General features: G+C 46.0%; 1 protein-coding gene across 7 annotated transcripts in view; it reads right to left on the bottom strand.

Moving 5' to 3' along the window:
* pcdh19 (protocadherin 19) overlaps window positions 1-12,949 on the bottom strand; it is a 49,943-nt gene that overhangs the window by 18,776 nt on the left and 18,218 nt on the right. For 4 of the 7 annotated variants that reach the window (XM_044039797.1, XM_044039796.1, XM_044039799.1 and 1 more), the window contains 2 exons: window positions 3,385-3,443; window positions 1,453-1,637 (listed from right to left, as the gene is read on the bottom strand). In XM_044039797.1, coding sequence (XP_043895732.1) covers window positions 1,453-1,637; window positions 3,385-3,443 — 244 coding nt within the window. The remainder of the gene's footprint in view (window positions 1-1,452; window positions 1,638-3,384; window positions 3,444-12,949) is intronic. The other 3 variants (XM_044039801.1, XM_044039798.1, XM_044039795.1) reach the window with 1 other exon arrangement.

Genomic DNA, 12,949 nt, shown 5'->3' on the forward strand with positions numbered 1-12,949 from the left:
ACTTTAGCCGGTTGTGAAGTAATTACACCTGGCAACCAAACAGTCAGCAAAAGTCTGATGCCACTGAGGGAACACACTGTACTAGTTGATTCGAGGGCCTGCGTGACAACTCTGCAAGAGCTGCTGCTGCTGCGTAATCCGCACGGGCGTACATGGCTGCTTTTGGGTCACGACATGAGCTGATAATGATATTTACGTCACCACGTCGGACCCTCGTGGCCCCTCTGTGGACACACGGACCCGATCTCCTCGCCATGGAAGCAAATCCATTTGTATGGACTCTATCCTGAAACATGTACGATGGCTGACATCCGTTCTCTTTATCTGGCTGGTAAAATATGGCAGGGATAAGTAAGGAAGGCTATTAGGAACTTCCCAGACTTAGTAGGTTCCTCATCGTTCTCTCTTGCCCATCACACTTTATCCTCCACACAAAACAAGGAGGAAGAACGTCACGAGAGCCAAAATTAAAGCCAACGCTAACTGCCTTCCCCAAAACTGGAACACAGCACATTCCGCGTAGTTCACAATTGATGCTCCGGAGTGTGTTTCTAAAATAGAACGTCCAGTGTTTCCTCCTCACCCAGATTAAAATGCATCGTGAGTCATCCTTACATTTTTCAGAGACACTGACTCCCGCACCTGTGCGCGCGGCGTTCCCTTTGAGCTGCGTAAATACCCTCAGGTGCATATAGTTACATCCTGGCCGGCTCCATCCTGCCTCCTCTGATCCCGCCGCCTCTCGCTTACCCACACTGTCTCGCCAGTAGTTAAGAAGGAACATGACATGACATATGGGGGTGGAGTGGCTCAGTGGTTAAGACCCTACCTTGTGTACCAAAGACATCATGGTCGCAAGTTCAATTCCACCCCTGGCTAATTGTACTTGATTCCATTGTGAGTCGCTTTGGATAAAAGCGTCTGCTAAATGACATGTAATGTAATAATGACCCTTATAGCGACGCCCGCCAACCAAGCGGATGTCCCTTTAAACGGTGAGTCAGAAATGAAACAATGAACGCTAAATGACCCCCACTGAATAATGGATGACGGTGTACGTGGCGATATGTAGATTTCCACCTTCTACCTTTGTGAGCCTAATTGCCGCCATTCAAGCACATCTGAAGTCAGCCTGGCTTCAAGAGCCGACATGATTCTATGAGTCAATAATATTTCTCTAAGCCTGTATCAAAGGGGCGGCCTTCGCCATCAGAGATCCCACACATTAGCTACTCCAGTAGGAGATCAAAGACACAAAAAAAAAACACCCCTGCATTGTTACTTGAACTTCTGAAAGGCATAATGCACCTTTAAAGATCCTCTGGAGGCACAAAAACAGGCTCAGCGCACACAGATACACCCTGATCTTATCTTGAAATTCGGTAAAACAAACTCCAAAGGATTCTCTAATCCTATAACCACACACACACACACACACGCTGATTTTCTTACCTTGGTCTGGCAGCTGGCAAACATTGGGGGGGACAGTCATGTTCAGCACATCATTGACAGCCGTATCAACATAGTGTCCTCTCTGGACGTCGTGTTCGCTGTCCGTCTGGTCGCTCTCCTCGTGACCGCTGTCCTTCAGACTGTTTCCTTCCAGGTCCTTGAATGTCGACGTGCTACATGGGGGCCAGGAGGGAGAAAGAGGGGGAATGTTGATTAACTGTCACATCGCCTTCTCTCACATGCACCGCTTTGCCCTCAGGTTTGTAATGGTGTGTGACGAGATGTCTGTCTCTCCCGCCGTTGTCCCCTTTTTATGTCCTTTCTCTGAATGCTTTGCCCTTTTTACGTGAGCCGTTTCCATGAAACACCGGATGAATTGTGATTCGATTTGGGGACAAATCTTAGTCGACTTTTTCCCAAGAACAAATACTTGCGCGAGCATCCTTCGCCGTCGCCGTAACGTAAGAAGTTTTGAATCTGTTGACAGCCTTTATGGATGAGGTGAACATTTCCTTTTTTACCTCCACAGCTAAAAGCACAGCAGCTACAGGGCTTTTCAGACAGGGACATTTTTGGATGGATGAACTGACTTCAAGGACGTTGCACTGAACAAACAGGAGGCACTCACTCACTAAAATCAAACAAATACTGCAGTAATCAGGAATTCCTGGAAGGAAGATGGATGCAGGAAACGCTGGAAGCATACAAACTGAGCATCTGTCTTGTTTGGGACTCACAGTCAATAAAGCATGTGGGGGATGCGGGGTGGGGTGGGGCAATCAACAGCTGCACGGTAACAGCATGATTTCCTTTCATTTGATTTCTATCCCACTGGAACAAATTCTGCTTTACAAACAACACTAAATAGGGGTGAATATATGAGCATGTGTTCTTGCATGACAAAAAAAAAAAAAAAAGGTTTGTGAATGCGGACAAGAGAGGACAGACAGGAGTGCAGACAGTCAACGAAAGAAAAGTAGGCAGAGAGAGAGAGAGAGAGAGAGAGAGAGAGAGAGAGAGAGAGAGAGAGAGAGAGAGAGAGGGAGGGAGGGACAGTACAAAGAAGCTGCATTCCCAAGTCCAAGCCTCACATTCTCAAGCCTGGGAGAGACAGGACTGCAGTGGAGGTAATGCTGGCTCTCTGATGTTATCACTGTAATTGCACCTGTCCCAGACCATAGGCTCCCCGGCTCCTGAGGGGATTTCTTTGTAGTGTGCTGCAGAGGCCTATACTTGAATACTCTTTGTTTACATTAATGCAAGGGAATCTTTTTTTTTTTTGGGGGAGGGGCGGGAATTGACATAATGGGTTTTCAAAAGGCTCAAGGATGGCCTCAAACAAAAGAAAGCGCGGACTGCTCTGTAGCTGCAGGTAAAAGGAGAGAATTGTAGTTTTGAAAGCCTGGCTACAATAACCTCTATGGCTGGAGGGTATTATTATATAACCCCCATCCCAAACCCCCGCCCGCCCCCCAATCCCGCACTCCCACAGTCCTATCAAATATCGTTGTTTAGGTGGACTGAAAAACAGTACACAAGAAAAAAAAAGAACATCATATCCTGAATCTCTTGAATTTGATCCGACCCTAAAAGTACACGAGCCACGTGCATCGCCAATGAACCAAATTACCGGGGAGTAACGAGGTTATCTGTGATATGAAATCACTCCAGATTCCCCGCGCTGCATAATCTCATAATCGGAACGTATTAGTTTGTGCCTCCTTCCAACAAGTGTCTACAAAATGCATTATGAAGTAATGCGATGTATCCCAAAATCTTATCTTCCCCACTGCAATTACACTGAATGGAAAAAAAAAAAACACACGCGGGGAGACGTTTAAGCTGCGACGGTAGCTGTGCACTCATTAGATAAAGCAATTACAGATAACAATGGTAACGAGGCGCTGGTAACAATTCCTAATCAAGACATACCTTTTAATGAGGTGGGCTCTGCTGTTCACATAACTGGAGTCAATGGAATAATTCTCCGTCTGCAAGAGAGTGATACAGGGGGTGGGAGGGGAGGGGTAAATGGGTGTCATGGGGGTGAGGGGGGGGGATGTGGATGAGGGAATGATGGGGTGCAACAGAGAGAGGAACTTTTAATAATGGAAGCAACCAAAATAATGTAACCAGTAATTGGCTTTCAGTAGAAATGTTATTTTACACAAAGGCCCCGGTGAGCAGCCCCTGCTTTTATTGGGGCTGTATCCTGTTCTCTTTCAAAGCACACACACACACACACACACAGAGAGAGAGAGAGAGAGAGCGGCTGACTGGGAGCTAAGAGCAGAGAAGAGTGCTGCAGTAGTGAGCAGCGCAGCCTCTCTTCTCCTCCTCTGCCTTCCCACTCCGGATCCCTCGCTTCCTTCCCCCCTCCCCCTCCCCCCGCTGACGGTCAGCCCACCATCTTTAAAATGTAGTCATTAGGGAGAACAGACTATCTCGCAGACAGAGGGGAAGAAGTTGTTTTTTTTTCCCCCTTCTCCAAACTCTGCACTGTTCGAGACAGACATTCATGCAGCAATATTAAATAAATAACTGCAAGAGAAGTATGAAATTAAGAATGTACCATGGGAGTCTTAACTCCGCAATTGCAGATGAAAAGACTTTTTAGAATATGCATGCGATAGATCTCTGACCCACATTAGAGAACACAGTTCAAAGGCATCCTACATGCATTCTTTTTTTGGGCGCTTTTTTTTTTTTTTTCCCCCGAACATTTATTTAGCTGAGAGAATGTCTGATGAGAGAGCGCACGCGGACAGATGAGACAGGCATGTACTCTGAGCAGGTCGTCAGGCGTGGATCTGCCAAGCATCCACTCACACTTGGTGAGACGTCTGAAGGCCAAAGGCTATCAAAGCCACTCGCGGGACTTTCGCAGTCCCGTGAAGAGACGGGATACAACCCTTTCAACAAAACTTTGATAAGACGCAGGAAAGCAGAGCCTTCACTTTAAATTCCACAGTGCAGATACTGAACCCTGATAAAGGCTTTCAGGCATGGGTTGCCCTCCGCGGGAAGTCCACGCAGCAAATCAAAACAATGCTGAAGTAAGTCTTACCCGTGATAAGAAAGGTTAATGCAAGCACAAGAGCACAGCTGCTGATTATCAAGTGGGCTCCAGCTGTCATACACACTGATTCGGATTCCAACTTTCCTTTTTCGATGCATTGAATAATAGAGTCCGTATAGAGGGAAAACTCCAACGCTGAGGAGTCTGAGCAGACGGGTGTGCAGAGTAAATGTCAAACATTAGCCCCTTCTTGGGTCACTTGAAAGGCTGTACATACACGAATAAATAAAAGTGATGCTGGTAGATTACGGCTGCCAGTGTGTGGTGTTTGCCATTGGCAAATAGCTCCTACGACTGGGTTTACGGTCTATGAAGAATGTAAACACGCGGTAATGCTGCTAAATGCATGCTTCTGTTTGCTCGGCTTTGTGGCGGCGATGCATTATCTCGTGGCGCTGGATACAACATGGATGTAAATGACCTTTAATATGCCACAGTGTATTTTCATAATGTTTCGTTTCTATAGTTATTTATTTCATCAGTAATCTCCTTGAAAGACGAACTTTTTTTTCTTTATTTTACCGTCATTTCCTGTTTTGAGGTCGGTGCTTTTATTTTGATACAGTGTAACCGGAAATAGAAAAAAAGACGAATCTGCAGATAGTTAGAACGGGTCTATTAAAAGTTACAAAAAACATTAAGAAACGTCTACTTATAAGTTCGTTTAGCACCTGGCTGATAAGGGCACAAGCTCTTACTGTAGCGTCCCCGGCTGAACTGATGGTTCATAGGTGTGTTCAGAGTGTGTTATCAAGGGTTTTATTGGAGCAACGTTACCTTCTGTTCAGCACAAAAATAAACACCTATGAACCATCAGTTAAAGAGTTCGACCATCATTCAGCCGGGGACGCTACATGGATGCAGGCCGACACCTCCTCGCCTCTTCTTATTGCGTTTAAGTTGAAAAGTGCACTGGTTTGCCGTCAATCGGGAGAAAACATCGACTCTTTCAAGCACAAATTATGAGCACAAATTACAAATAACTGCCTCATCTTGCTCAGGAGCTGCCGTGCACTTGGTGAGGACACGACTGGAAAAGATCCGTTTCATTTCTCGTGAATGCCACTCTGACTGCAGGCCTGTAACTGGTTGGGACGGCAGATTCTATGTGAGCACAGCAAGCCAAGGAAGGCAAGTGCGCCCCTGCTTTCAAGCTGCTCCCGGTCCTGAAAGGGGAACTGTACTTTCAATCATGCAAACACTCCTGGGCCGTAAGTGCAGCGAAAAGAGCCTCTTTATAATATTACCCCATTAAGTGTTTTTTTCGCATCTCTTCCGCTCCCGCTCGGATTTACCACATCAGCTTTTTCATTAATCAACAGATCCCGCGGCAAAAACCAAATTTCCTGTGTTCGTCAAACTGTCAGTGGGAATAAACAAAAACCTCCACGTGTCAGAGCATAACCTTGGCTTTTGATGAGTCACTCAAAAGGTGCCTATTCTGAGGAAGAATCCCATGCATTAGCCGAGGCTTCCTGTAAAGAAATGTAATGTCTGCCCCCCCACGTTTCTGATTGACCTCAAATTGGAGGACATGTCAATATATCTTACTGCGAGGTCAAGTTTCAGGCAAGATGATGAGGAGTGCTTAACTACCGCGAGGATGCCGCAAATGGCAACTTAATCAGGTTGGACAATGTGTTGTTGTGATCCGAGCGGCCCCAGTTTGGCGGCCAGAGCCACTCTATCCCCATAATTATTGTTCCGTTTCATCTGGAGGACTGGAGGGAGGAATGTAGTCCCCGGTGCCGCTGGGTGACTGATGGGCAGTGTCAGGATGAGTGGGGAGGAGAGTGGAAAGAGAGTGGTGAGAGAGAGAGAGAGAGAGACGATGGGAGGAAATGGGTGAGACTTGACCTGCGGGAGACTTGCAGTCCAGCTGCTTCAGCCCAATCGCCTTCCCCTTTTCACCCCGCGCTCCTCGCTCTTCAGTAAAACCTGAGGCACAGAGACGATGAGTTCGCTTCTCTGCCACTGAGAGGAAAAGCAATCTCCTCGCCTAGTTGCTGCCATAAGATTTGATTTGCCTTCCTCACAGCGTGACAATTGGTTCTGTAGTCGGGATGCAAGTGTATTCATTGTGTGGGGGCAAAGGGAAGCACCGGGGGAGAAGGGGGGGGGCGGGGGTGAGTGAAGACACCAGTTGTTACACCAGCAAACACCCGACGAGTTTAGCAGATGTCACACCAATGGGAGAGAAAGAAAAGAAAGAGAACTGTCATTCAGCTGCATTACTGTACGCTTCATCAAGGCTGACATTACAACATTTAAACAATAAGACAGATTAGTATTGGAGGATGAATAAGACAATGCCATTGGCAATCTGTTATAATATAATTCTCTTTCTTGAATAGTTTAGAAGAAAAAAGTGATTTCAACGTGCAAAAAAAAATGTGCACAATCTATATTTAAAGCGAAATTATACTCGTATTATAAGACAAACTGCATCTGCTGAAGAGTGGATGAATTGCTTGGAAATAGATTTCCAAGAAGGGTGGCGGTGCGATGCGAGACTGCTTCGGGGAAGAAAAAAATAAAATAAAAATAAAAATAATCGAGCATCTGACAGGAGAAAAAAATCGATTACAAAAGCGAATGTTTTACGTGTGTCGTGGATGCGACTCTTTCATGTCATCAATTTGTCTGACAAAAAACACACACGCCCCCCGCGCGTGCGCGTACAGTTTGCACGTACACAACAACAACAACAACAACAACAACAACAACAACAGACCAATCAATTCAAATCTTGCGTCTTCATTCTGTGTCTGAACAGTCGGAGGCGGTGCCTCGGTCTCTGTCTCGCTCGTGGACACCCCAAAGTAAATGTTACACATAATGTGCCTCGCTATTGATATCCCATCGCTAGGGGGAAGAGAAAGAGGAAATAGATCTAGAGGGTTTAAATAAAAGAGGCAGGTTTGGTCGTGAGTGAGTTAAAGAGTATGGATAACAAACAATTACGCGCACACACACACACACACATGTTATCCACGTGTGATTTCACAGTGAGGATGCAGAGGAGAGTGTTGTGTGTCTCTGTGTCAGTCGCTGCGTCCATGAAAAGAAACGGCTCACTTTGAGCTTCCTGTACATTTTTACCTTTCACACACACACACACACACACACACACTCTCTTTCCGCTACAAAAGGCACCGCTCCAACAATCCCCGACTCACACGACCGCGCTGGCACTCGACCACCACGCCTCAGGGTCAACACCCAGCAGCTCACATTGAGTCTGTATGACACCCATAACGAAGACACGGACCACCAAGGCGCACGCACGGAGGGGGGGGTGGGGGGGGGTTTGTATCGTCCGTCTTCAACGTTAGGAAGTGGAAAAAACACCTTTCAGCTTGTGAGCTGCCATAACCGTCCACCACTGATACTTCTCTGCCCTCTACTTCAGTGACCACCATCACCAGCTTCATCCCTATTATCGAATTTCCAATAGATCCTTTTGCCATCTGCGAGATTATAGATTTCACTCTTCCTTTAGAGAGGGCAAGGCCCCTCAGGGAGGATCAGTGGTAAAAAGGGTGAAAGAGTGCCTGAGGCACAGCTATGGTTGTGGATGAGATTACATTTTCTATTTCTGCCTGCTAAAGGGGACCCGCCGTGATGAATACAGAGACTTGTTACCATTTAATATCAACTGGCTCCCCCTGCAAACTGCAAATTATACACAATCAATTGTGACAGAGGGGTACATGTGTGACAAATAACCTGCCACATTCTCTGCCTCATTTCACTTCATCACCCATCAATTCAACCCAGTGGCCCATCTGAGAACCAATCATGTTATCAAAGTAAGGGGTTCGGCGCGAGCGTCTGCAGAAGCGTCTGCAGAAGCGTCTGCGGCGTGAGCGAGCGGACAAAAAAAACCACAACAAACAACAAAAACAAATTTAGCGCCGCGTCCTCGCGTTGGGCATTGTTTTCGGCAAATCAAGTAACGGCTTCTCAGACACACACAATGAAACAAACGTGTAAACACAACACACCACATCCTGCTGGCGTTTCCTTCCAATTTTCTTTGCCTTCCTCTGTGGAACTGAACAAATACTTGCCGACTCTACCCAAAACAATTGCCCCCGCCCCCCTTGCTCTGTGTGGGACGTGCATCGACCTGCGCATCACCCCCCTCCCCCACCCCCCATAGGAAACTGCAGATTAAGCAGCTGTCTTTGATTCACAAACGGAGACAATTGTCCAGACCGGTCTCCATGTCACTCAGGCCTACAGGCTCCACAGAAGTCCAGTTAGTAGATAAGTGATTAATTATACATACATTGATAGAAACAACATTCATTATTCATGAGCTTTTCAACGTCAAAGCTATTTCCCTCCCTTTCAGCATGATGAAAAGATTTTAAATAATAGACCCCCTCTGCAGACGTCTGCATTCCAGCAGAGTCGGCTGATGCTAAAGAGGCTTAAGTCAGAGCCGCTGTCTTACCAGGGAATCACTCCTCAAACCCAATGTGTCTCAAACTGTTGGTGGTTGCGGGGGCTTCCTGAGCTAGTGTTTTTGTTTCGTCTTGGTCTCAGGAGACATGGCTGCAGCGCTTCTAATCCTCTCCGATGGTTATAGTGTCCATTTAAAATGAGAAGGGGTCGCCGGGCAAACGAGGCAAGACGGGCTTCCATGTACCACCTGTTCAGCACCGACACCTGCACTTGTTCTCCGACTTAATCTATGTGCGAGTCAGATGGAAAACCCGGGTATCTCTATGAGATTACAGTTCATGGTTTTACAAAGTGAAGAGGGGGAGAGGGAGGAAGAGACTCCACGATGTAAGCTGTTTCCTAAAAGAAATCGGCTTACTTCTCTTAAAGCCACTGGAGCCCAATCAAACTCAAACAGCAAGAACTTCCCCTTTAAGCAAGTCTTAGCGGATTTTCTTTAATTCAGATGTCAGCCTGAAAAGTTTTCACTCTGCTATCATTACAACCTGTTACGTGAAAAAAGGGTCTTTTGACAGACTGGAAACAATAAGAGTGTTTTTTTTTTTTGTGCAGTTAACAGGACTTCTGGGAGTACGCATTACAAACATGTTTGAGCAGTCATTTCTTTTCTGAGAGCATTACTAGATAGCATTGCCCCCCCTCCCCCCCTCTTGTTAGTGCCCTATATCAGCCCATGTTGAGAAAGGCATGCAAAATTAGCACACACAGAATTCCCAAAGGGTTTTTCCCACATCCCCAGGGCGGGCAGGGCTTATAAAAAATAAACATTAAGAAACAGTGCAGATTATGTAAACACATTTCTTTTGAATGCTCTTCGCGAGAGCACCGACTGAATAAACAGGATTACTCCGAGTCACTTTTGAAATTAGTAAACTCTGAAATAATCTTTGATGGACCCAATACACACGAGGATGCGGCGGCGTATGAATCTGTGAAGCGAGCTGATTTGCTCGCACAGTTTGGTACATTTTCTCTTAGTAGCTCTAAGTTGGCTGCCAGTCACCTCGGTGCTGCTGTAGTCGCTCTGTTTTCTTTCCCTCTCTGCCTGCTTTTTTTTTTTCTCTCTCTCTCTCTCTCTCTCACCGACTGTGACAAGGCATCTTTCCAGACATTTTAGTTGGATGGAGATTTGCAGCAGTTCATTACAGACTGGGAGGCTCTGTGAGCGGATGCAGTCACTCTTGAGATGGATTGAGTGGGTCTGTTTATTGACATGCCTTAATCTGACACTGGGTAAAGGGAATGAGTCACCACCTCCAGACATACTACCACATCCAGCCACTCCGGCAAATAGGGAGGCAGCACCCAGATACAAGTGGAACTTCATCAGCACTCATTAATCCGACTACCCCAGGCCATTCGCTCAAACAAACCATGTTTACCCTGTGTGTGTCGGCAGGACGGAGGGGCTTTTTCAAAGGGCATGTGTGCAGGTGCGCAGATTTGAATACACACACATGAATGTACAAACATGTACTCCACCTCATCAAAACCCGCCCTCCTCACGAATACACAATATCTGTGTACATCAGCTGCTGCATCACTGGAAAAAACACTTTTTGCCAAAGTGCTTATCATAGAAAGGGCTTTCTGTTCAACACATGTGCTTCTTTAGCTCACAACACAACACAACACAACGACGCACATGATTTTTAACACAAACTAGTTTTAGGACCGCGTGCTCTGCACATGCACCACAGTTCCCACCCTGTCTCGTGTGACATAATAGGTCAATTAAGAGACGCCTAATAAGACCAAGCTGAGAGGGGTCGTGTCGCCACCTGCCATTGTGGACGCGGACACACTTAAAAAAAAAAAAGATCAATGCCCAAATAGTCCAATTAAACGGCATAGTTGAGCTACAACCGTAGCGCCAACTTAACTGCGTGCATGAAGATGCACGGAGAGCGATGGAGTTATCTTTTAATCCACTTTACCAGCGCGTCGATGGAAGCCCATCTGGTGCTAATATTTGGGATGGTCTTTCTAAGCAGCTGTCAGCGCTGGGATTGACAGCAGAGCATTAGCTGTTTGCACGTCACCAGCGCATCTGTAAATCCAGCTTGTTAAAAGACTGTGACAGGCTGCTGTCAGGGCACTGGCAGAACAAAGCACAGGACGCTAATGTTTGTTTTCCATTACGCTGCTTCTTTAGCACGTCGTCTTCAAGATGTGAGGAAGTGTGACCTCCGCGTTTGACTGTAAATTAAAAAAAAAAAGAAAGATCGCTCCCAACAAATTAAGAAAAACGTGTGATCTATAGATACATCTTTCTTTTGATAGCACACACACACACAAAATAAATCAGAATTAACTAAAAAAAACACCAGCAAAAATGACTAAATACAATGTCAAATAAAATAAATAATACCACAGATTGCGAAAACACACCCTGTACAGTTGTAGGGGAGGGGGCATAAAGTCGGCATGGAGCCTGGGGACTGGGAGTATAGCAGCATGGTAGCAGGGCCAGTGGAGAGGAGGCCAGATGCAGTCGTCTGACCCACTCAGTCGTGAGGGGGGGGGTTGGGGGTGAACTCTGTGGCTGAAACACACAGGGATTAGCCACACGGCCTCCATTTAATTTAATTTGAATTAGGGCCATCTTTGGGGGGCAAACATCGTTTTTCACTGTGGGGAATACGCAGGGTCAACGGCAACAGAAGGGGAATCTCTGCGTGCTGCCCCTGCAGAGGAACCACAGGGGAAGGCATGGCGCTATATTATCAGACCTCAAACACACACACACACACACACACAGCCTCCAGCACGTATCCTGTTTTTCCCTAATTATCTCGACATTACGGAGTCAAATCTGTCCAATTGAAATGCTTCTTCCCTGCATCCACCTTTCCACCGCTTGATTTCTTGAAATGAAAAGTGTGAATCCTTTTGTTCTGCCACCATAAACAACATGTTGTAATTTTCCGTGCTTATCAAAGCGCCGCCGCTCGGCTACGTGCAGCGTGTTTGTGTGTTTGTGTGCGCGCGCGGCAATCACACACACTCGCACACTAAGCTCTTATCTACAAGAACATATCTTAGGGCTGGATGTTTATCTGTGCTGATGCAGATTGGAGGAGCGCTCTTTGTCTCACTGTAGTGGTACATAATATTGTGTGTATTTTGTTTTTCATCATTCATTTCTTCTCGGCTGATATAGTTTGATATTGTATGATAGAGAAATCCTTTTAGTTAGCCCCAGGCTTCTAATGTGCTTTTACTTGTAATCTGGGAATTTAATAAATGAAAAGGAAGAAGAAAAAAAAAAAAGCTGCACACAATCAAGTACAACTCTTTGTATTCCATGGAACATCACTTAGACTGGTACACAGAGGAGGAAAACAACTGCCGTGAGTGGGTACCTAACATGTTTATTCTTTGGAGAAATATGGCTGCAATCTGTCTGCAAGTCAACAAAAGTTAAAGCCCATGGTCATGTGAAAGCTTTTTGTTCTGTTCCGTGCAAGTGCCAATGTCTGAAAGGAAGCTGGTGCATGTGTCGTGCTCGAGAAAACGCAGTTTTGTCACACACACACACACACACACACACACACACATCTAAGAAAATAACAGAAAATGATGTGTGAGCTGCAAAAGCATTGCTTTGTCTCTGCTCGAGAAAGGGCTGTAGTGCTGGAGCCTGTGCAAGACTATGAGGCGCTACCAATAATTCCAAACCCCCAGCCCTATCAAAAGATGTTACTGTGCAAAATGTCAGAGAAAAAAAAAAAAAGGAGGGAGAAGTAATCTCCTTCTCCTTTTTGATCGCAAGTGGAATAATTGGAAACCTCTTAGGCTCATTACATGAGTTGCCCGCCAGCCAAAAGACAGCTCCAACTGCCCCTCTTCATTCATGTTGGAGCTTTGAAAAATATCGCTTCCTCTAGTAACAACTCTTTATGAGATGCAATGACTAAAGGTCCTGATACCTACATTAACGGG

Source organism: Solea senegalensis, linkage group LG12 (genome assembly GCF_019176455.1).
Source record: "Solea senegalensis isolate Sse05_10M linkage group LG12, IFAPA_SoseM_1, whole genome shotgun sequence".
NCBI lineage: Eukaryota > Metazoa > Chordata > Actinopteri > Pleuronectiformes > Soleidae > Solea > Solea senegalensis.